The 24,524-nt window shown below is 47.5% G+C and overlaps 2 protein-coding genes across 3 annotated transcripts in view; one reads left to right on the top strand and one right to left on the bottom strand.

Annotated features, from left to right (window-relative positions):
* Positions 1 to 1,140: 1,140 nt before the first annotated feature.
* LOC118244770 (16 kDa beta-galactoside-binding lectin) lies at positions 1,141 to 14,494 on the top strand. Of its 2 annotated transcripts, XM_035539940.2 has the most exons (6): positions 1,141 to 1,276; positions 2,672 to 2,751; positions 2,912 to 3,083; positions 3,579 to 3,687; positions 9,833 to 9,861; positions 10,110 to 14,494. In XM_035539940.2, exons 1-6 carry the CDS (start codon positions 1,268 to 1,270, stop codon positions 10,191 to 10,193), a joined length of 483 nt encoding a protein of 160 aa, XP_035395833.1. In that variant the 5' UTR covers positions 1,141 to 1,267; the 3' UTR covers positions 10,194 to 14,494. The 2 variants fall into 2 exon arrangements, with proteins under 2 accessions (XP_035395833.1, XP_035395844.1); XM_035539951.2 differs by lacking the exons at positions 9,833 to 9,861; positions 10,110 to 14,494 and having other exon boundaries at positions 3,579 to 3,791.
* Positions 13,291 to 24,524, bottom strand: part of SHROOM3 (shroom family member 3) — a 125,818-nt gene continuing 114,584 nt past the window's right edge. Inside the window, 5 exon segments of the mRNA XM_050710371.1 lie at positions 13,291 to 14,046; positions 14,655 to 14,927; positions 18,884 to 19,034; positions 19,874 to 20,389; positions 21,459 to 22,376. Coding sequence (XP_050566328.1) covers positions 13,687 to 14,046; positions 14,655 to 14,927; positions 18,884 to 19,034; positions 19,874 to 20,389; positions 21,459 to 22,376 — 2,218 coding nt within the window. The 3' untranslated portion in view covers positions 13,291 to 13,686.

The raw sequence follows: 24,524 nt of genomic DNA, 5'->3' as shown, positions 1-24,524 counted from the left end.
CAGGATGCTGTTTGTGTAACAGCGAGCACGGTCTGCTGAAGTGTCAGCAGCCTCCTGCGTGGCAGCAGGTCTCCTTCTGCTACCTAGCCATAAATCCCTGCACTCGGTGTCATAAACTGCCCCACACAGCCCACCCTAATGTTATCTGCAGATTTGTATCTCCCAGGCTAGTCAAGGCTTAACCAACAAGTAACGTGCTGCATTTACGCAGCAGCTCTGACCCAAGTTGTACAAGTGGGGCTGTGAAGCTGCAAGTCATTAGTGTCCCTTCATGCATGAGGGAAACTGAGGCACGGAGGCCTGAGGACCCTGCTAAGGCTAATCCAAAGCTACACGCGGCACCCAGCTGACCTGGCCATGCAGACACGCATAGCACCACCGCTGCTCCCACCTTCCCCTCCCTGCTCTGCAAAGCCCCTCGGGGCAGGGACAGTGTGCTTGTAAGGGACGCAGCAAAGGTGAACAGCAGGAGTTAGGGACCAGCTGGGAAAACGGCCTCCTTCCTCGCTGCTTGCAGTCAACCCTGCCCAACTTCTTTGTCCGCCAAAAAAGCATTTCTCTTTTCCCTTTGGAGTCTGAGACTGGAACTGATCCAGCGAGATCACGCTACTTTTCAAAAGCTGCAGCCTGAATTCTCACATCTAGTAGTGCCTCACACCAACAGCCTTAACTTTCAGGCACTTTTTAAGTGCTGGCACTGAACTCCACAAACTATCGGGTTTTATTGTACTGTAAGCAGTAACGTTTCATACCCTGGGGCTCCTGACAGCCCAGTCTCCTTGCAAGCACGAGGCCAGGCTGAGAGGGTGAGTACACACATATTCTGAGAGGCAGTCGCTTTGCAGCAGTAACACGAGGACTCCAACCCTGATTTTAGGCAGGGATCACTTAACAAAAAGCAGCCACCTCGCTGCAGGCACAGAGCCACACTCGGGCTGCGAGCCAACATACACTGCATAGCAGCTAGAAGAGCTTACAGTAAGGATTTCTAGGATCACGCAGAAGCAAACAATCGCTAGCTTTAAAAAAATCACACACATCCTGCCCACAAAGAACAATATCAATAGAGATCTCCCGCTGCCCACTTTAAATGGCTGGGAAAGCTCCAGCTTCCAAACAGCTGCAACTGATCCCCTTCTTCGCCCCCCCCCATCATGTGATGGTCCTGCCCGAGTGATTTAAGCTGCTGGAGCCGAGTGCTGAGTCATGCTGGGCTGTGGAGCAGGGGCTCGGGGGTGTCCTGCCTGGTGGGGCTGGGATCTGCAGCATGGAGCAAGTGAGTGCCCTCTTCAAGCCGGACTGGTGTGCCAAGCAGGACTAGGGTTTGCCTGCCTGCCTGTGGGTTTTGGGCTTGGTGCCAAAGGTAGGAGAGGAAAAGGATTAGCTGAGAGGAAATGCTCAACTGATATGTGGCTGTGGGAGGAACAGTTAGGGTTGACCAGACGCTTTTCTTTTCCCCCCTCTTCTCTAGTATGTTATCTAAGTGGGAAAGCTGTTTTAATGCATGTTTGTATCTCTGAGTGCTCTAAAGTTTTGGGACCAGTTTGAATGCCCTTTTCCCCTTAAGCTCCTTATTTTCCTTCTGGAAAAATGCATTCTGGATACAGGATGGGGCTAACAGTATAGCAGCAGCAGAGGAAAGCAGGACGGCAGTGTGTGTTGACTGTGCCCTGAGCTCCCTTTTCCTCCAGAGGTCTGTCCCCTGCTCCACACTGAGGCTGTGTGCCTGCAGGGCTCTAGAAGCAGAGCCAGAAGGCAGCGTTAGTGCCACAGCAATAAGCACCTTACCGGCTGCAGGGATCTGACCTCAGCAGGGACTAAGCAGGGGGCAGGCATGAGGCTGAGCACCGCTTGGGCTGGGTGGCCATCTGAGGGGGCTCTGGGTGCTGGAGCAGTAGCCCAAGTGAGCAATGGGACCAGCCTCAAGTTAGTCTCCCTGCCTTATCTGCCACGTGGCTAAGTGCAGCTCAGCATTACTGCACCTGGGCCTGGAAGCACAGGCACCAAAGCATGGCTTGAGTTACGCCTAACCTCACCAAACAGCGTCTTCCTCTTTGCTGAGGGAGGCTGGGGGATGTTAAGCCCTACTTGGGAGGCGTGAGGCTCGGGGACTGAATAATCTGGCTCTGAGGATAGGAACAAGCCCTTGTCTGCCCCATGAGAGCTTCCCTGGGGCTGTTCTGCTTTAGTGGGCTGCAGCCAGAAGCGGCTCCACTGCCCCCTCTCTTTCTGCATGCAGCTCTAAGACAAGTTTTGGTAGCCCCTGTAGGCTGGAGACATGCCTAGGGAGGGGGAAGGATGTAATGTTATAGAAGCTGCATAACTGCTATTAAACCTGTGCTAGTGCCTGCTGCTGACTTGAAGGCCCAAGCTTGCTTGCGAGGATGTCTTTTGTAGCAGTTGGTAAAACAGCTGCTAAGTCACCCCCCTGACCTTGCTGCAGTGGGATGAGCACCTCACTGTCAGCTTGTGGTGCTCAGAGGGGTGGTGGGCGCACCGGGTGGCTGTGAGCCTGGATTCCCTGGTGAAGGTGGCTGGGCTGACTCAATCTCTGCCCTAGCCCTAAACTGCAAACGCCCTTGGGTCTGCCGGACCTGGCTTGTGCCTTGGCCCAGGCGGGGCTGGAAGGCTTGCTTTATGACAGACTAACTCCTGTGGTTTGGCCCCACAGGGACTGGTTGTTACTCAGCTGGATGTCGAGCCTGGAGAGTGCATCAAGGTCAAAGGGAAGATCCTGTCTGATGCCAAAGGGTGAGTGAGGAGACAGCAGATGGCTTGATGTGGCACTGCAGGGGGGCTGCGGTCCAGGAGGCTCCTACCCTTGCCAGGGGGTAACGGAGCTCCTGCTGGGTTCAGCTTGTTGGCGCAGGGTGGCTGTAGCATCCCCTTGGCACCGCCTCTGTCTCCCCAGGTTTGCTGTGAATGTGGGGAAGGACAGCGGCACCCTCGTGCTGCACTTCAACCCTCGCTTCGACTGCCACGGGGATGTCAACACTGTCGTGTGCAACTCGAAGGAGGACGGCATGTGGGGCGAGGAGGACAGGAAGGCTGACTTCCCCTTCCAGCACGGTGACAAGATTGAGGTGAGACCCCTGGGGTCTGTGGAAGGCCCTGGCACAGGGCACTGATGGGCTCAGGGCTCTTAATGCTGTCAGGTTCCCCCCATTGGTGGAGAAGGGGCAGGTGTGGAAAGGGAATTAGGCAGCAGGGGAAGAGTCTTGCTGCTGAAGCTGACCAACTGGACCTGCCCTAAGTCAATGCCCAACGGCTTGGCTATGTGAAGTGCCCCACTCTGGCCCTGCTTTGCAAGGTGCATGTGCAAGGGCGATTAAAACACTGACATGTGATTCAGACTGGGCCTATTTTCTTCCTTTCTTGCAGAAGCTTAGAACTGACCTCAGGCAGAGCAAACCAGCTTCTTCTCCACAGCCCTGCTGGGCAGGGAGGGGGCTGAGCTGGTGGGCATGGCCTTGACCACCAGTGGCCACCTCAACTGTCCTGCACTCAGCCTGGAGGGAGTGGGGAGCCTGGCTTGTGACCAGTGATGCATTAGCCTTCCTTTTTGTGGTTCTCTACAGATCTGTATCTCCTTCGATGCAACAGAGGTAAAGGTGAAGCTGCCTGAAGCGGAGTTTGAGTTTCCCAATCGGCTGGGCATGGAGAAAATTCAATACCTGGCTGTGGAGGGTGACTTTAAAGTCAAAGCCATTAAGTTTAGCTAACTGCTATAGCTTGTCTTGTTTTCTTTCCCCCTGCATAGTGAAATAAACCCAAACTTGACATGGCTGCTTTCTCTGCTGTTTCCTGCTCTAATTTGCTTGCTCCTGTGTGCGCTACAGGGGTGGACAGGGGGAAAGGTTATGTATCCACTTATGTGCTTATTTACAGTGCCTTGCAGCTGGTACAGGGCTGGACCACATGGCTGGCAAAGCATGACCTACTGTGACTCAAGCTACCTTAGCAGTAGATGCTCCCTTAACCCTGTTTGCCGCAGTAAGTGGTCTCTGCTTGGTTTCCAAACTCTGGGGCTAGTCTCAGCCAGGCTGCTGTGACAGGGAAGCTCAAACAAGTGTGTATCAGGCATGTCTTGTGCCACCTCTGCCCCGTTCTCCTCCCCAGGGACAGGGTAGTGGAGGGGGGTATGGGGCATGGCTTGTGCTCTTACAGAAAGCTTGGCTCTCCACAAGCATGCTCAGTGGCTGGGCATGTTGCAGGCTGGCACCGGTGTACCTGAGCAGCAGAGAAGAGCAGGCAAGTCAGGCTAAATACACATGGGGAAAAGACAGAGTGAAAGGCGAGACCTGACAGAAAGCTTAGGAGCAGGTCTTGGGAGAGCATCCAGGCTACTTGTGCTGCTTCACAAACTGCAGCCTCTACACTGTAGGAGACCAGCTCCACGTTATACCATGAGGTCGGGGGCTCAGCTATGTGACAGGGATGGGTAACAAGGCACATACCAACAGGGGTACTAGCGCTGTTGGATCCCGAGTGCACCAAATACACGTAGTTGCAGTTAGGCACATAAAAATAAGCTTAGTGAATTGTCTCTTCTGCTTAAAACTTCTTCGCTCTGCTCATGCAATACCTTGGAGTGTGTCTGCTACAGCTGTTCCTGAGCTGCCTGCTAGCCATGCCAAAACAGGGACTGAGTTGGGACTGCTGCAGCGTTTGAGGACCTGATGAAAGGTAACGGAGCCCTGCCTGCTGAGTGGAGTGGGAGCCTGGGCAGGCTGCTCGGCTGTGGGGCTGGCCCTGTGGCTGTCACAGCTGTGACAGTCTTGACCCCAACTGTGCTGGTGCAAGGTGCTACCTTAGCCAAATGCTGCTGAAGTGGTGGAATTTGACTCCCGTTAGCTAATCTCTGACAGCAGGGCTGCTATGGACCAGGGCTGTAGTTGCTTTGAACAGCTGAGCTGCTAGGGTAGGGGAGTAATCCTCTGTGGAGTATTTCAGACATTTGAATACTTCTTATGGGGAGGCTGACAGGCTGCAGTCCTGCTGCCCTTGTACCAGCACATGTGCTGTGTGGCAGTAACACTGTCCTGACCTGTACTGCAGCAGCTGCTGTAGAGTTGAGGAATCTGTGAGGTGACTTGATCTGGAGGCAGCTTATGGACACCCTTTTCTCTCTGCTGTCCAGCAGCCCTGCTATGGAGGCCTTCTTGGAGCGCTGCCAGAAGGGCATGGGTTACAGCTGTGTCTTGCCACTCACCTTGTGGGCACAGATGTGGAGATGGGGCTATGTTGGTTTCACCTCCAGAGCTGATGCAGCTAATGACAGTGAGGGACTTGTGGAATGCAAATGAGCTGGAGGCTTTCTGGGTGCTTGTCTCTGCAGGGGGGTATGTGGGTATGGGGAATGCCAAAGGGCTCAGAGGTTCAGGAAAAGTTTCCACTGTGCATGTGCTGGGAAGGGGTTGCTGTAACCCACCTCCTGTGTGGGAGAAAGGTGGGGATGGCACGTGCATCCCTGCATTGCAGGAGCCTGGCTATGCTGCAGGACTACCTCATCTGAACTGGACATAGGCACAGATAATGGTGCTTGTAACTCCTGTCCTGTGTATACTGCATTACACAGAATCACAGAAAGGCTCATGCTTTGCCTCGTCAAGTAAGTCTTGAGGGCTTTTTTTTGAAGGCTATTGAAACTTTGTGGTAGGAGGGGAGAAGATGGCTTTTGGCTTGTTCCCCTCTCCCCGTTTTAATGTCTGAAGGTACACTAAATTATAAGGTGTTCTAGTTATTAGAAAGGAGTAGAAAGCCCTTATGTTGCAGAGGAATGTGGAGCTTACTTCAGGTGCCTGTGCCAGCTACATGGATTAGATGAAGTATGTCTGCCAGCACTGACAGGAGAAAAGTTGATCTCATTTTTGCATGCTAAGCTGGCAGTCCTGACTCCTAGGTAGGCTAGCCACGTGTGGTCCTGACCACTATGCTCAGAGCACAAACAGTGCCTTCATGGCAACTGCCCCCCCCTCCCCCCCAGTACTTTCCACAACAGTTAATTAGGCTTATCCTGCTTCCTAACACTGGCAGCTACCACTAAGGAGACCTCAAAATGGGAGAAAGGGGAGGAAGGAAGCATGCCTTTGCCAGCACTTCCTGCCTCTTGAGTCTTGTTCTCCCATGTCCCAGACTTATGAATACTCCTGTTTCTGTAAGTGACACTGTTAAACGGGCAGAGTAAATGTGAAATGCTCTAGCTGGCTCCTGGAGTGATGATGAGACTTCTCTGTTAGAGAGATCAGGAAAGCAAGAATGCTAATGCCCTGCTGCAGGCAGAGGGTCACAGAAAACATAAAAGCAGAGCTTGTTCCCTGCCAAGTATGTCCTCCTTGAAACGCATGGTGAACTTTGCTTTTCAGTATCCTTGGGAGGAACCTGAGTTCTGCTTGCTCTGGGTGGAGCACGAAAGCACAGACAGCACAGCCTAAAGGTGTGGGTTTTCTCTTTCTATTTAAATCCTGTCACATCTGTAGCGAGTCTTTCAGTTCAGTAACACTTCCCAGAAGGAATCAAGATCCTACAGGCTGCCTGATCACTGAGACCAGGAGAGGGAGGAAAACGGCACTGATCCCTGTTAACAGGGGATTGGGTGTACTGAATCCTCTAAGTTTGCTACACCCAAGTCAGCCTCGATTCTTGGTTATTCACCAGGAACTAAAGCTGCAGCACTTTCTTGCCTTACAGCATCATAGGGAGGCATAAGGGGACCTTGAAGACCTTGGAAAGCAGATGTAAGGCTACAACAATATGACCACAAACTGCGTTGTATAGTATCAACTCACACTTAAGAAAAGGAGAATAAATACACAGCTGCAGAAGAGGTTAGTATGGATAAAGTAAAGGTGACAGAGGAATTAAAATCTTATGCAGGACCTGAAAGAGTAGTAATAGGCCAGATAGACCAGCAGCTTTGTCTTCTCAAAAATAACTTCTCCTTGAGCAGTTCACATTAACTTCACTTGACAGAAATAGGCCGTCTGAGTGACTGTAGCTACACAAGTGTGCATATACCACTCTACAACACAGCCTCAAAAGACAGTTGCAGGACACTGCACCCAGAAACAGGGAATAGTGTAAGTATGAGCAGTGTCTGAAGGAGAAAGCTGGGGAAGTCAATGGGCAACCAAAGTTATGGTGGGGAAGGGGGAGACAGTTGGGTCGCCTCCCTCTTAAATCACATATTCACAGGCAAAAAAAAATGCAAGAGTATTTCTTTCAAACAACAGACTTATAAGAAGGGAATTAGCATGTGTTGTACAAAATGAAAAGGTGACCTCTGGTCAGCTTTTTCCAAGAGCACTGGGTGTGCTGACAGCCATGTTCTTTTTTTGTCTGCTCACCTTCTGCTCCCTTGATCTTGGTCTCACTCTTTTTACAAGGCAATGGGCAATTCTGTCACCCGCTCACTTTCCAAAATCCATCCTCAAACTGTAAGCTGCATTACCTGATAACTGCCCCCACTTTCTGGGGCTGTGCACTGGAAACTTCTACTACACACTTCCCCTTGTAGCACAATGGTAGCCTAAGCACAAAGCTGGCTGCAGCTGTGGGACACTAGGCTGTCAGGGTCAGGTGGGTACAGACCATGGGAAGCTGCCTGGTGACAGGAGCCAAGGGATAAGACAAGCACCTGGCTACCACCACTGTGCCTGCACACCATGCTGAGAAGAACCCCAGACGAGCACCATCATGTCTCCCCACTCTGCATCCCTCCCTCTGAGGAAACCCTTGCGGAAACCAAACCCCTAGCACACCCGCAGTGGCTGCAAGCAGAGAAGTCCAGGCTGCAAAGCCATCCTATGTGGAGAAAAAATGTATAAAAATTTATATATACTCACCCTTTTTCAGGAGGCTCCCAGCAGCGTGCTATATGTGGGCTCCTGACTGACCATCCTGAGCCTAGCTGTCCCTCACTGGCCCTGATTACTCACAGGTTCTAATGGTTAAAACACAGCCTTGGGGGGGGGGGGGGGGCAAGCCCTGCTAACATTTTTTGGAGATTTTGGTGCTGGGGGGGTGGGCACAGGGTTGTCTGTGGCATTGCCCTGCTGTGCGCTACTCCCTCCAGTGAGGCAGTGACAGATGTGAGGCAGTTGGGGAGGCCCTGCCCAGCCCCATCGTGAGGTAAAATGGCGCCCACCTGGCCCCACTGAGGTAAAATGGTGCCTGCCCACCACCTCCTCTGGCTTAGTGCCTCACTGTACAAAACTGGCTTGCGTGACAAACTGATATTTGCAGAAAAGCCATTTTCTCTTTTGAAATCTTCCACAATGGTTCTTCTTTCTCAAATCCTATGCTTTTTAAATTTTTTAAATCCTGGTCTTATTTTAGCTCAACCAAATAGCTACGCTGTGGTGACTTTTATTAGAAATCTTGGGCAACCCTGACAGAAATACACGGTCTCAAGCTGTGAATCACAAAGGAAGAAAAAAGCTGTCTGGCTCACATTTACCAACTCTTCATTATGGGGTACAGGAAACACATCCTTATTCCTAACCCCCAAAAAACCAGAGCAGATGTGCTCACAGCAGTCAGCCATTCTCCACAAATGGCTCCAGCTCCCAACCCTACAAGGGGACAAGAAAAAGTGGATTTTTTGTTATGATTTTAGTGCTAATAGACAATGTGTTTTATGAAAGCTGGACCTGCAACTGAGGAGGCTGTGCTACTGTATGGACATAAGCTGTATGCATGTAAGCATCTGGCAAAAGCCCCAGGCTACTTGTTTTTGCCACCCTGAATCCAGCCTATTTCTATAATTTGTATTGCAGAATGACAGTGGGGTTTGGCCAAATGGGGCGGAAAGGACCAACTCCTAGTCAGAGACCACTCTGGCCACATACACATCTTCAGTCACCTAACACAAACAATGTTCAGTAACTTATTGCCAGAAAAGCCCTGTAATTTACAAGAAACATACAACACTGAATTTATGTGCCTTGTGGGCTGCAGGGACAAGTGAAAGTCCTGTAGGAACACAGCCAAACCATAAAGCCATGCCACGGTCAACAAAAATCCCCTCTAGAGGGGACATAAAGGAAAAAACAACTCTTAGGTGACTCAAGCCCAGCCAAACCTGGGGAGCAGGTCCCTAGATATGCCCCTAGTCTGCTCACACCGATTTGAAGCGTTGGCTCCCTGATGAAAAGCTGTTTCCCATTTTGCAAACAATGAGTTACTGCTCATGTTAATATTCAGGATTTGTGTGGAGTGTCTCTGAAATGCCATCCAGGTTTATTTGCATGCTCCTCTTCTTGACCAGTCTAAATGTGTGTGTCAGAAGCTGAGCGGTGGAGATGATGGATCAGTCCTGATGCACGGACTGTTTCGGTGCTCTGCGGTTGATGGATTTTGTAGGTAACCTTCACAAAAGATCTTGTGTATGAACTTACAACCAACAGTCCCTAGTGTCTAAGCACCCCTTGCTAGATTTAGTCTCGAGGAAAGCATCTGACGTGAATTCTTTGTGACCATCAATGGCCCAAGGGCTCAGTTAAAAAAAAAAAAATTTGGATGACTAGATTTTCACAACGCGTTATATCATGTGGAACAGCACAGCCAAGCAGACTGCAGGGGCAGCATGTTGCTGAAAGCATGTGAGGACATACTGAAAGGTAGGCTGAAGAGACTTGCTTCAATGTCCTGCATTGCACAGACAGCATTGCAATGCGAGTGTATGCCTCCATCTTTTTCCTTTTCCCTGTGCTGGGTCTGGGTACAATGACAGCAATGCAGTTTGATTGCTTTCAAAGGCCAGGAAAATTGCTGTGGGGCAACACTGACTTATACCTGCTTTTTTTTTTTTTTTTTTTTTTTTTTCCGACAGGTCCCTCAGAAATTGGCTGGAAATTGAAGGTAACATTTTAAGGAATGATAACTCAGGAAAAATGTTGCCCCCCCTTTCTTTTCTGTGACTTTTCTGATTGTCCTCAAAGGCAAAGCCAGTTAGTACTGGGTAAACTGGAAGTTTCCCCTGCAACTGAGATGTTTACTGAGAGTGAGAATGTAGGGAAGGCAGATCACACAGTAACATCCCTTTTATACAACTAGCTTTTACCTTGAACTGACCTATATCAAAAGAGCTACTGCTTTGTCCTTACTAGGATTTACCTCAAGCTAGAGAAGCAAGACTGCATGCTTCACTCCGTGCCAGGCATCAATTGCAGCCAGTTGAACGGGCCAGGTAGCTGTTGCAGGATCCTTTGACTGTCGATAGTCTGAAGAGAAAGAAAGAGAATTCTCCAGAGACCAATTTGGAGAAGGCACCTGACCCAGGTATTCTGAACCGACTTTGGGAAGAGTCTCTTCCACCTTCATCTACAGAGGCTGGCAAACTCACGCAGCACCACCGTCCCCACAGCAGGGGAGAAAGTGGAGTATTCCATTTCAGTATCCCAATTTGATGTTTCATTTATAAAAATAGTGCTCCTTTTTAGCTAAAATGCCCATCTGCTGAGAACCACTGTCTGTTGCAAGATGTGTTTTGAATAATTTGCTTTGAATATGCTATAATGCTCAGCCTGTGCTGCAGCTGAAAGGGGAAATACCCCAGATCTGAGATAAGTGAGACATTGCATTTTAGGGAAGGGCTACCAAAGAAAATCACACTCTGTATCTAGCTTGCAGGTTTTTGCCACTGCAGCCACATAGTTACGGGTTCAGATGTGGAAATCTCACATAGCTAGACCCCAAATTCAGATTTGTTTCAGTAAGCATATAAGGACTAGACGATATTCCTGTCCCATGAAATTATGCCATCATTCTGTGAAATGAGTTTCCATTATGCTACAGTTTTAAGAACACAAGAGAAAAACAAAGTAGGATAAGGAGCAATGAATAGGTCTCCCTTTTTTGCTAAAGGCACTTTGAAATAAATCTACTAGGAAATAAATCTACTGGCTTGGCCAATGATTGGTTACCTTCAAATACATGTCAAGATGTGCTTCTGCCAAACTCAGCAAATCCTGCAGTTTGAGGAGCATTTTTTGAAAAAAAGTTGTGCAAAGGCTGTTTCCCTAATGATAAAGAAATATAGGCTTTAATTCATTTTTCACCTGAAGATCTCAGCTATTACAAAAACATAAATTACTATCACTTGCCTCATTAACTCATGCTTGTGTGTACAGTGGGAGCACACGTAGGACTTTCTTAGCAGGAATCCCCAAACTTGGTGGACTGCAGAGCCATGCCAAACATCTGAATTTCTTGCAAACCACCATGAACCCTTAACCTCAAAATTTTTAGCTGGAAACCCTACAAAAGAAACAGTTTTACACACTATTTAGTAAAGCCTTATATACCACCACCGCAAGGCTGGCCGACTGCCCACCACTTGGAAACACTTGACTTGCAGCGTAATGCCAGCACACTGAGTGAAAATTGGTGTCACTGCCTGCAGTACACGTGGGCGAGGGTGGCTGGACTTTGCAGCCCACGCAGCCCAGTGTGCTGCCTCTGAAATGGGTGCTGATTTCTGCTGCACACAGGCAGACCCTGCTTAGCTGGGAGGCTCTTCCTAGCCTGAGGGTAGACTGCAGGGCTTTCTTTCTCAGGAAACAGTAAGTGGAAAAGGCAATGTTGCCCAGTTCCAAATGATTCGCAAAAGCCTACCAATCTGCCAAGTTTTTTTGATTGGTTTCGGTATGTGTAAGATGAAAAGGTAGCTTAAAAAAAATCTAAATGAGGACAACTTTCAAATAACTAAAAGAACTGTGGAAGGTTTTTGTTTGTTTGTTTGTTTGTTTTTAGAATAAATTAAATGTTTTGATTGGCTGGAAACAGCTCCCCCCAGTTTTCCTGAAAACATCCCAAAGAATTATTCTTGAGTTACCTCCAAAATACTTTTTCTTCCAATTTTTTGATTCCGCTATTAAGGCATAAAAATGAGTTCTCCTGCTTAGGGTTCTCATGAAATGCTGTATAAACCTGAATAGCATTTCAAGCTCAGTAGTAGTGAATAAAATGTTTGCTGTCACGTCACCTGCTGCTTCAAAAAGCATTAAAACATCAAGTAGGTTTTATTTTGGGTATTGGAGAATTGATGCTTGATATGACAAAAGGACGCTGGTATTTTTTTTCAGCCTGCCAAGCTGCCTGTGGAAGAGCTACGTGAGCTATTCAAAAAAACAAGTGGGGATTTAAAACTAGCACTGAAAGCAATAACTGTTGTAATATTCAGTCATGTTCTGGGCATGAAATTCAAAATGAATGATCTTAAAAACCACATGACTAAAATCTCTGCTCTGGTCCTGGTGGCAAGATAGTATGCAATGAACAATGCAACCCCCTGGAGAAAGGTTGAAACTTGAATTGCTTCCACAGCTGGAAATCTCTGCAAGGTTAGAAGAGAGATGACCCAAGTCTGGCTCATCAATTGCAATGGTGATCTGTTCAGGCAGCTCCTAGCCATTTCGTTTAAATGGCAATGCAGCTCAGTAGAGAGGACAGCAATGTCCCAGACAGAAAAAGGGAGTTTGCCCCAATCTGCTTTGCTGTGTGCAGACTGGCAACAATCATCTAGCACTTGGTAAATTGATACAGCAAAGTTCAGTTGGGCACATTTAGTTATTGCAGGTTGGACTGACTAGGAATATAGTCCTTATGATAGGATTTCAAGTTAATGCCTCTTCTGGCTTGTAAATCAATTTCTGATGAAGTAGGTTCAGTATCTCAAATGAGATACTAGTCTATGAAAAAAGTCCTACTGCACATCATCCCTTCACAAAAACAGGCCTGTAAATAATGTCATTAGAGATCCCTTTCTCATCTCACAGAAATGCAAACAGGCTGCAACAGTAACACAGATCATGAGTTTGATTATTTAAAACAGACTCCTCCCAAACCTCCACAGTGAGTAAAGAGCAAGACTCATTACTTCATGCTAACCTGGACTCCTGTGATGCACGTTTTCTTAAGAGCATGTTTAAACTCTAGAATCATTGGATCAAAAGATCCTGAAGAGGAAAGATTGTATTTTCCTGGTCAAAATGTCTTTCATAAGGACACTTACTGGTATATTCAGCATGTGTTGAAACAGGTTGAAGCTTCTTCTGGTAGCCCTTTATTATATTAAAAAACAACAACAACAAAACCACGAAGAGATGTTCCAGGCTAATGCATGACTATCTTTGGGGTTCCCTCTTTTTGTTAATGTTTTCACAAAGTACAAAATTAAATGTCTTTTCTACATACAGAACAAAGTAGAATCAAGTAACTGATTAGAGTATGTACAAAAACTTACACGTTGTCTTGTTCTTTAAAAAATATAAATATCATTAATGTTCAGTAGAATGGGCTGGTTTTATTTTTAAGGCTTCATTCTTTTAGATCCTTCATTATTTAATGAGGTGCCAGGTAGGCAGGAAAGGGAGGAAAGAAAACAGGTGATGTTTTTTATTAAAGGTAACATGTTTATTTCTCATGAGAATTCCTCTTCTCTGGCAGGAGGAGATATAGTTTAGGAGGAGATACAGTTTAGTTCCCTCCAGACTGATTTAAGTTTCCAGGAAGCAGTGCTGGAAGGAAAGGAAAATAAAACCTTTATTATTGCTATTTTTTCCTTCATTGAAATCCTGTTTTAAACCTGTCTCTGTTCACTGTCACTGTAGAGAACCATCTCCAAAGTACTTGGATTAAATAGACTCAAGCAGAAAGACTTTTCCCAGGACCACATGGGAAAGGTTAGAGTGAGGATGAGACCACTGGAAGCGTTTTACCACCGACCCCGGCGGAGGTAGCAAGTGCTGCAGCTAGGGCAGCTGCTGCCGTTGCATCCCTGGGTGTGAAGTCTGTGGGGAGGCTTTCCATCAGGCACTTGAGCTGTTCCTGACCCAGTTTGATTTTATCGTCTAGCTCTCGCTGCTCTATGAGGAGTGCGGACTTCATCTTTACAAAGTGCTGGTAGTCCTGGAGCTGCTCCTCAGAGAGGTAGTTGCCCAGGATCTCCAAGACCACCCGTTCTCGACGGTCAAGGTTTTCCTTCAGTTCCCGGGCGTCTTCGTGCTGGCCAGCCAGCAGTTTCCTCTTCTCGTTCAGAGAACTCTGCACATACCAGAGAGAGCGATTCAGTATCAGCAGCACCAAACTCATTTATCTCCCCTCTCCTTCCCCCCAGTACTGTGTTTGCCCCCTTTAGGGGAGGAACGATGGCTGCTAAGCTCCGGGACACAGAGTCAGGAGCCTCTGGAAGGAGGATGGATGAATGGGAATCCCGCTGAACAGGACTGCAACTGCTCTAGTCAGTGTGGGGCAGAAAGGACCCCAAGAACGTCAATAAAACTTGCTCAAAAGCAGCAACTACCAGGAAAACCTGGCTTTGTCTTTTACAGCCACCCAAAGAATGTTAAAATGTGGCTGCGACTGAGGTAAAAGGCAGTGGGTTGTTCCACAATACAAACCACTACACAGTCCCTCCTCCACACAGACATGCTCTGCCAAACACAGCCACTGTTTCGAGGTAAAAGCCATAGGATCTGACATACTTGTACAAACCAGGATCAAGATTCCTGGGGACAGAACCGTGTTTGCTACTGCTTACACAAAATCAGTGAGGCACCTGCCTCCCTGTGAGCCCTTGGAGGTCCTAGCTTATACAAGCAGGTTCTTGTGACTGAGAAAGACCAAGACGCTACAGTTGTGCAGATACGTACCCGCTCTTCACTGTTGGCATTTTCCCCTAAGCTACTCAGAACATTCTCAACCCGGGCCAGGCGTCCTGAGAGGGAGAGCAGGAGGTTCACCACCTTATCTAAATCGCCAATGAACATCTTGTATTTGTCAAACTCGTTTGGTTTGCATAGCTCGCTGATCAACAGCTCCACCTCCTCTCCAAGAGCATTATTCATCTTAATGTCTGCAAGCAGGCCTTCCTTGGCTTCCTTCAGGACTTCCAGTTTGTGGGTCAAGCTCCCGATGAGCTCAGCCTGTCAGAAGGGAAACACATTGCCACATCAGTTATTATCATGATCAAACTGCTCATACGGATGACGACAACAAGAGGATATGGCTACAGTCCCTGAGGAGCAGGGTCAAGTCAGCAACGACTGACAAAGGAAACATAAAGAAGACAATAAGCTGGGAACCGAGAAAACTCTGAAATTCCACATTTAGCTGATAATCTGAATCTGATAACCTGATCAGATTACACGAAGATATATTTGTTCCATCATCAATGAACATCTTCAAAAAGAACATCCAATTTGGTTTGCCATATTCTGATACCCAGATGCATATATCTGAAAGAGGATAACCGTATGCACCTTCCTTCAAAAGGTTCTGTTAAGAGAAGAGCTACAACCATATCTCCTGCATCTTCCCAGCTCTCCGCCTCAGCCTGTGATTCCTTGTTGTGATGTTACATTTTGCATGACTCAGAAGTGTATCTAACAACTGGCAGAAAAATTATTTTAAGCCATATTTTTCATGACATGACAGCAGACTGAGCTGGCACTTGGTAGTTACAAAGCTCAGCAGGAAAGAAGGAATTGCCACATATTTCCCCCTCTTATGGCACCCTGAAAGTACTGACTGCTCCTTACTATGCTGCCTCAGTGTTGAGGTGTAAGCCTCAAGTTCAGCTGTGGCTGATGAGATATCACCAATACTTCCTGGCTGTGCAGACTGCCTCATGTGGAGATGCACCAGGCGAGCATTTATACCAAAGATGCTCTAATTTTCTTAGTGACTGATCAAAGACATGGAGAGCACACACTCATTTTGTGACAATGCTGCCAACTGTTTCACTGACAAAGAAAAGGAGGCCCCCAGGGTTCAGTTACTCCAGAACCACCACTGCTGCACATGTGCTGGAAATCCTAATTTCTGTTAGGATTTAGGGGAAAGACATATATATGCAAAAGCAGAAGTCAGTGGCCTGGGGTTTGCAATTTTTGCTTCCATTCTGTCAGAAGTGAGAGCATAGAGAGTAGAAATAGCTCTTGATACAAGGGTTGGGCTATGTTCAGTCTCTTTTACGTACTCTTCTATGTTCAGTCTCAGTTTATGCACTGATGAGGCACCATTATATGTATGTTAATCTACTCTGCATACCGATGCTGCAGGATTAAATATAAGTAAATCACAAGCTTGCCTGAAAATATTCTCTCAAAGTTTACTAGCACAGTCTTCTTTCCATCAAAACTTATGATAATTTCAAGCGGGATTGAAACTGTACTTCAGAGGAAAGAGGATCTTTAAATGCAGGTCAGGCTGGGGGCTGCTCTTGCAGCCAAGAAATAAAGACCACTGTTGAGGCTGACACCACTAGATGGTACACTCTGTGCATGCTCTGGAGCTCATGGTCTTCTGGCTGCACTAGTCCACTGGCAGCTTCCACATATATGCAAAAGCTTAATAAAATATGAGAAATATTTTCTTAAAACAAATGTCGGCTACCAGGTTTATGCTGGAATGACTGGTAACTCATGCCATTTCTTAGTAGAGTACTCGAGGGGGAGAGGAGAGAAAAGGTGATCTTTTACTACATCCCACCTGGTAGGATAAGAGACAGCCAAAACTCCTTTACTTGGATTCTCCCCTCAGTATGACAGGTAGTATCCAGGGACAATAACCAACACTTGTCCTTTCCTTTGCCTATGATGCTAATGCCACTTCCAAAAGAAAGATCCAAGGTCCTTACCAATTAATAACCAGACCAACTCCTGTGGAGAAGGGATCCAATCTCAACAACTATGATGGCAGGGGAGAAAACCCTATTGCACGGCTCTGTGGGCTGGACACAAAGTCTGGCATTGACCTCTGCAGGTTTTCAGGAGGCCTGAGCTGCTCAGAGGTGGCAGTCACTCCACCTGCTCTGGAAGACCTGCACAAGGTGCAGGCCTGCTCTACGAGACTGCCAGGGGCGAAGTACGTTTGTTCTTGAAGGCCTGGGAGCTGGACAGGAACTGCTTTGTTAATTAATCAGTGACTCTCCTATGATCCCAAACCAACATAACTCTTTTGGACATTTACAATGGAAATGAGCATAGTTTACCCAAATGACCTCTCAGAGTAGCTGCCTTCTCAGATAATGCCTATGCAAATGTTGTTTCACACAGACCATGAACAAACATGCCAGGCAGATCTCGCTGTCTGGGCCTAATCACTCCCACCGATTTCTGTTTTTCCATGCCAACGTAAACTTTGAGGCCTGGGACATGTCCTCCAGTGGCAGGCACACATTTACTTGCAAGCCTGTCAGATGCTTGCAGCATGCCCGCTGACTCCTTGGAGCATCCTCCTCCTTGTATTTCATCAGCAGGCAGTCGATTTCGAAGTAAACGGCACCCCAAGAATCAATCAAGTACTAGAGGCATGGTGGGCTGTGATTACCTCCGAAGCTGCACACTCTACAACCAGCGGCTTGGGCCAGATAAATCAAGCAGCATATGACACACGTTATCCATACATGTGGAGGACCACAGATATTTGTATTGGTGGCAGGCACTGAGTGTCTTTAGACCACTCCAGCGGCAGGGTGTAACAGCTCCTAAAGACCTGACAAGGGCCTACCTGCACCTCAGGTACTCAAAGAGTTAATCTACTCACTCACTGCTGATAATTTGTGTTATGGAGCACTTCGATGGAGATCTCATTGTATCTGTCACTGTATTAATGCCTAGTAGGGAGCATACTTTGCTTAGCACATAAAAGCTGAGAACAGAAATGGTAAGGCAATGTCAAAAAAAGAGGTAAGCTCTCCAAGTCAGAGCTGCAGGACAAACTGCACATTCCCAAACACCACCCAGGCTCCTATCTTCTGCTTTTTTACCCTTGGCATGGGAGTGAGGATCCAGAGAGAAAATGTGGAGCTGTGCTAGAGACACATGAATTCCCTACACTTTGACAAAAATCCAGTGCAGATTTCAATGCAGGAGGAATTAAGGACTGTATTTACAGTATATGGGACTTGCACAAGTATTTTTATCCTTCAGTATGTTTAAACTCTGCTGACAAACAGCATGAAACATGGACTATGTTACTCTGTCCATGTCAATGTAGGACTTTTTAGATTTACAGGCAGGCATATCTGCTTTTGACGTGAAGGTGATAGGTGTGTAAGGAGAGGCACAGACACGCAAGTAACCTGCCTGTGACTCCTTGAGATTTGTGAGCTTCCCAACTTATCTTTAATTAGCGGGTAACCAATGTGAGACAACGACAGGATCAAATTAGAAGGCCCTGCAAAAGCCCTGGAAGGCAGAGCATCCAAGCCTACAGCAAGAATCGCAGGGCCATTCCTCAAATATCGCCTCAATACAAGAGGAAAAGGTTTCCTTCTCCCCTGCCCTGCTCTCCCCCTCCCCACCCAAGTCATTGCATCGAGGCTGCGCTGACTGAACTGCTGAGAAGCACAGTTTTCAGTGCATCAGTGAAAACAGTAAGGTGTGAGAAAAAGGAGTAACCAACATTCCTCTGGAGGTGGTGCGTGCAGGCAGCAGGTAAAATGGGTAAATTGGCTTTGGTCAGGAGGAAAATCATAGGGTGAAACCTCACGCACCGAGACAGTGCAGTCACTAGCTGGACTCTGTTCCTGTTTCTAAGCCGAGCTTGCTCAAGTGACTCCACCTCTCCCTTTTACTTCCTTGCTATGGGACAGGGACTGTCTCTTACAAGCTGTACGCTCACCATTTGGCACAATACAGGCCAGCCTCAGGGTTGTGCGAGATTTGTACTCAAACGTGCAGTCAGATTAACCCTCTTCACTCAATTTGAGTCACCCCAATGAAGCTTCACAAGCAGCCTAAATGCATCCAGCCCCCATGCAACTGAGGGCTGTATCAGCCAAACGCTGACATCAAATAGAAATGCACTTTACTTCAGGGTTTATTATTATTTCAGGAATGTAAACAGCAAGTGATGGTGTGTACTTTGAATTTACCTTCTTCTCATTGATGTCCAGCAGCTCCTCTTCCTCCCCTGCTTCTTCTGGCAAGTCTTTGATTTTATTCAGCAGTTCTGCTTTGGGTGCTGAAACATTGTAATAAGCAGGGCAGGTGACCAGGGTTACAGGAGCTTCCTTGTCTTCTCTCCTACACCACAGTGAAGAGAAAGGAGGAGGTCAGTCTGGTCAGTCTGAGCCTGACTTTTCCCATGCCTAGATCCATGGTGTTCCAGCACTCCCTCTTTGGTACCTTCTCAGTGCTGTTAACCACGAAGGAAATGGCTGATTCTCACCATCAGAGGGTGCACGTCAGCCGCTTTCATCTCTCTCCCTGCGCAGAACAGCACAGCTGCTCTGTTTAAGTGTTGACTGGTTAACTACTCTGACCAGGAACACATCCTTGCTAGAGAAAAATCAGCACAGCTCAGCTGGTGATGGCTAAACTGATCATTTTATTTGGCATCATCATGCATTACCACTTATTGCTGTGTGGTTCTCCAGCTATCCTTTGGAAGTCTCTACCTTAGAACAGCTACACTGCAGGACTGGGCTGATCTTTTTGTCTGTCTGTAATAAGAAGGCATCCCCACCCCTCCTTTCGAAACTGGGCCTCTCATTAGCTTTCTGCCCACCGCTGGTTTGGTCCTGATTTTACTGTTGTACCTGTGTTCTTTGGACTGAATTGCTTCCAATTACAAAAATTAAGAGAGCAAAATCAAACAACACCTCCAGAGATGGTTCATTTCCTGTCCGGTCACCAAGCTCGGCATCGTTTTCTACATGGTCCAGAGAGGTGAGCTCAAAGGCCAGGCACAGTCAAGCTCACGAGAAAGGGCATTCAGAAGCTCCCTGCCAGTCCTCATGCGTGGGACCTGAGAAACTCACTCTGCCAGTGAGGAAAAATTTGGCACAGTCTTGTCCTTAAAAGCAAGCAAGCAGTGAGTTCTGCTGTGACATTAACCCACAAGCCAAACAAAGAGTGCTTACGTGTTATCTTCTGCTGCTGTCCTGCTAGATTTCTTCTGTGTCATCTTCCTTTTCATGTTGTTCTCCTTCAGCAAGCTGGTTCCACTAGGGAAAAGCCCTTCCATTAAGTCCATGGTTGTCTTCATTTTGGAGTCTGGATCCAGGATATCAGCCAGAGACTTGTCTTTATGGACGATCTCTTTTGCTAGAGCCTCTGACTTAAGATCCTCTGGGCTCTTTTTCTTTGTCTTCACCGGAGGAGCTGTGCTGAGTGTCCCAGAGTCTGGGCTGCCCTTTTCTGACTCTCCGGTGTTAACTGCTGGCTCTCTGTGGTTGCTATCAGGTTGAGTTGCGGGCTGTCTATCAGAGCTTTGAGGCCCTTCAGAAGAAGCAGGTAACTGGTGCTGCTTATCCACAGCAGGTGGAGAACTAGTCCTCTTTGATGCAGGCGATGAGAAGGACCAATTCTTTTCACTGATATTCGTGCCCAACCCTGTTATCTCCCTCTTGGCCAGGGCTTTGGGAAAGCTTCTGAAGCTGTTATGGACAGAAAAGTTCTGTGAGATGAAGGTAAACTTACCACACAGGATTTCTGTGAACAGATGATGAAGGCCTAAGACAAATACGTTTTCTTTCTCTCTCACTCGTTTCTGTCTTTGCATTTCAACACAGAAAAGCCCACACTATGAAGCTACGGGTGCCAGATGCACTTCGTTCCCTTACCTGGATGCTGCTGTTTTGTCATACCATCACAGAACCAGTGAGTGACAAGTCAGTTTGTTTTCTGCTCATGGGATGGGGACATTGAATCTCAGCACCTTTGAATGACAGCCTGAGCAGTCCACACTTGATTTGTCCTTTTTATGTTGGAAAAGCCCTGGCCAGATTCTTCTCTGATGGAAGGATCCCTCCTCCTTCCTTGGGAGCAAGGGAAGCTGTGCTGAGTTAAACCAGCTGGGCACCCAGCCCAAAATCCTATCCTTCAGGAAAAATTCACTATACAGAGTTACTGTGACATATTTGTGTTGTCACTTCTTGGCACGTGTTCACTGTTTCATAACAGGATTGTTTCATGCCAGGTCTAAAATGTACTCTGGGAAGTCTAACAGTTTGGAAAAAGACAAATTTTCATAGTTCTCTCTCAAAACACAATAACTGGATGGAGTAAGCAGCCATTTTAACTCTTCATGCTGGAGTGAGTGAGAAGCAACCCCACTGAAACCCACTAAGGAAGTGCAGGGAGAATGAGACCAGGATATTTCCTCACTCATCACCCTCTTTGCTTTGCCCGCTAAGCACCTGTCAATGCATCTGCTGATGGACCACAAAACTTTTTGTCTTCTTGCTTTCTGCCCTGGCCCGGCCACATCATTTAACAATGCTCTTGGCAGCCAGCAATGCCTAGAGGCAGCGAGTCTGTCTGTCTGTCCCTCTCCCCTTGTAATGCGTGCAATCCTCTGCAAGCTTCCCGCTCAGCTAGCAGCTGCGGGTGGGTTGTGGTGGCACGCGGAGCTGTGGAGGTCAGTCACATTTGGCTGGAGCCCTGCATATCTTACTGTATATGGCCCTGCAATGCCCGAGACGCGGCGTGACAGCTCTCCCTTACCTCACTTTGTCCTCCTCTGGGAGCCTGGTGGATTTGTCTCCAGCTGCCCCATACCCCTCAAGTGCCGCCCGTGGGGGAGGAGGTGGGAATTCCTCTGTGCCATTCACAGAAGTGCAAGACCTCAGCTCAGGAGGAAGAAGGGGTGGCGGTGGGGGTGAGAAGGGTGGAGGGATGACCCCGGGCTGGGAAGACATGACAAACACCTCGTCGTCTTCATCGTCCTGCAGCAATGGCGGGGGCGTGAGCTGCAGGCACGACTCCGAGATCCGGAGGTGGGTTGTCCCCTGGGGAGAAGGAGTCTCTGGGTCAGAAGAAGTGCTGCTCTGTGTCGGAAGGGACTGCCACCTCTGGGAGAACTTTGGCCCAGCTGCTGGCGGAGACACCAGAGCAGGTGGTGAGCTGTTTTCTTTGACTGAATGAGCCCATATCACCTTGGCTGGGAGGGATCTGTGCAGCAGCCCTGCTTTTCTTCTCCACATGATTTCTTCTGCAGGACACTCAGGGGATCTATCCTGAACAGCATCCAGAGACTGTGCCTGTGTAGTACCACTGCTCTCAGGGGGAAGAGCATCTCGTTTGGCATGGTGCTGTCTCAGAGCCTGGCCATCCTCTGCAGTCAGAAAGTCTGAGGGAGTCTGTGTGGGCGTAGTAGGTGAGGACCGCCCGGATGCATATGGATTAAGAGGAAGGAACATGGGTTTAAAGCCTTGCTTTTGCTCTGGATGGTGACTCCTTGCCTCTGTTGGAGATGGGACAAATGCAGAAGTCCTGATATCTTGCCTGGAAGATTCTGAGGTCTTATGGCTCTCGGTCACTGTGGAGGACCTGGTGGCAACCTCGCTACCATGGAGTGGATGGGGATAATAACTTGGAAACGCCATTTTTTCAGAGTGGCTTCTTTCTTTCTTGCTGAAAGACCTATAAAAAACAAGAGACAAACCACTTTAAGATTAACAATGAATCAATGAGCAGGAAAAGCTACTGTGCATCTTAAAAACCAAGTTAGATGACCATTTGAGGCCTGTGTCAGTGCCTGCTGATCCAGGTGAGGTGCAGTTGTGATACTGAAGGGAGGGGTAAATGTAGTCTACTAATTCTAGAATTCTAGGGACATGGACCCAGATCCATTCCTACCCACCATCTCACATCACTTTCAGTGTGTGCTATGTCATATACATGTGCACACACACACTGAACATCACAGCAATAACTCAGCAGAAAAATATCTTAGGAAAACCCGAGTACCTGGCTTCCCTTCCAGCCTCACTTTGAATTCTGTTTATTACAGATGGGGTTGGTACTGACCACAGTAAGGAAGACTACTTGACATTATCTACCACCAGAGTCTATTCTCAATTGCTGATAACTTTCACAATTTAAGTTTTATGGGCCAAACATTTGCCATTGCATTATCTGTTCCTTTTGAGAAGGTACAATTGTAATGATTCAACTGTCTTCAAGAACAAAGTGAAGCAAAAAATGCAGTATTTTGACTGTGGAGAAAAAAAAGAAAAAAAATAAAGCTTGTACAACCTTGGGATCCCATTAGGAAAAAGAGCTCCATTTATATATGCAGGTGTTACAAAAAAAAACCAAAGCCAAGATACTTCAACCACAACAGGATGTTACGACTGCAAAGTCAGCAGATTAAATTATTCTTTCCATGTCTTGTAAAATGTTCTCATGTGAGTCTGAGAAATAGTGTCTGGCCTTTGAACAGAGGATCCTGCTCAGAATATGTTGCCAAACCTACTTGCTCGTATGGCTATTTAGCTGGAAAACAAAATGAGCTGTAATAATAGCGCTAGCAGATGCGAGAGAAGATGGCCTAAAAACATGAGGCCATACCATAAAACAATAAAATACAATAAAGCTGAATTGCCAATACATTTTCTGTTCTCAAGATGCATTGTTCAAACAATCTAACGCTGCCAGCCCATGATGTTTGAGACTTGGGGCCCAAATTTGCTCTCAGGCGCGCTGGTACAAATTAAGAACAACCTTGTCAAACACATGGGTCGTTCTGGCTTTATTCTGGTGTAACTGAGAATAGAATTTGGCAGCCTTTGTCTGGGGGTGGGGAAACTTCCCAGACAGACTGATCTTGGTATTGTCTGTGGTTCCTGGACAGTAGCAATGTGTATTCTTTTCAGATGCTCAGTGTTTGTCAGAAACACCAGATGGTAATTCTCTAATTTAAAGCTCTCTCCTACCATGGAGGCAACTGTGGGTTCTAAACTGGCAGAAAAACAACCATTCCCAACAGGGCTTATGAGCCAGCTATTGTACGACACCTGCGGAGCAGTGTAAGAGCACAGCACGTGTGGCAAGACCAGATGACTGCTGACCAGGGCTTGTGTAACTTGACCATTTGACAGTCTTCCTTCCTCGATCAAGAGAGGCAGTAGAGATGGTCCCATCTCCTCTCCAGCACATTAAACAGCTGTGTCCCAAGGGAACACAGAAGTGTAATTCCTACTGCTTGATACTGCCTCCCTTGAAGGGCCCAGGCATGCAGCATGCTGCAGGCAGAGATAGGATGATAACAGTTGTATGTGAGAAGACCGGCTAGAAAATAGCTACTGGGGGCTGACAATCACAGGACAAAGATTTGCATCTCCTGAGAGATGGATTAAAGATGCTGCAATAATCCCACAGCCCAGATGGTGACATACACACTCACACTGGAGCGGGAGAAGGTTCAACGTCACCCAATAGCAGAAATCCTTCTGTGAATCATTGGCATATGGTTAAGGTCCTGGTCTACCCGTCCCTTTCAGTCTGCGGAGGATTCAGATCTTGTTCCCACTCAGAGTTAAATGCAAAACTGCCTATGGCTTCAGGAACGCACAAGCAGAGCCCGCTCACTTCCTAAACTCATGCCCACTCTCATTTAGTTCACTCCAAGTACAGCAACACAAAAAACCACTTCATCTAACAGCCAAGGCTCATGGGGAGTGCTCTGCAGCCTTTTTGCTGGGAACCTATGTCCTGAGAGTCAATGGCTTTTTCCTGTCTTCTCCCATCCTTTTGTTCCATCTTTTGGGAAATCCAAATGTGATCAAG

The sequence above is a fragment of the Cygnus atratus genome, chromosome 4 (genome assembly GCF_013377495.2).
Source record: "Cygnus atratus isolate AKBS03 ecotype Queensland, Australia chromosome 4, CAtr_DNAZoo_HiC_assembly, whole genome shotgun sequence".
NCBI classification, from domain to species: Eukaryota; Metazoa; Chordata; class Aves; order Anseriformes; family Anatidae; genus Cygnus; species Cygnus atratus.
Note: the sequence above shows the minus strand (reverse complement) of the source record. Positions and strands in the feature narration are given on the sequence as shown.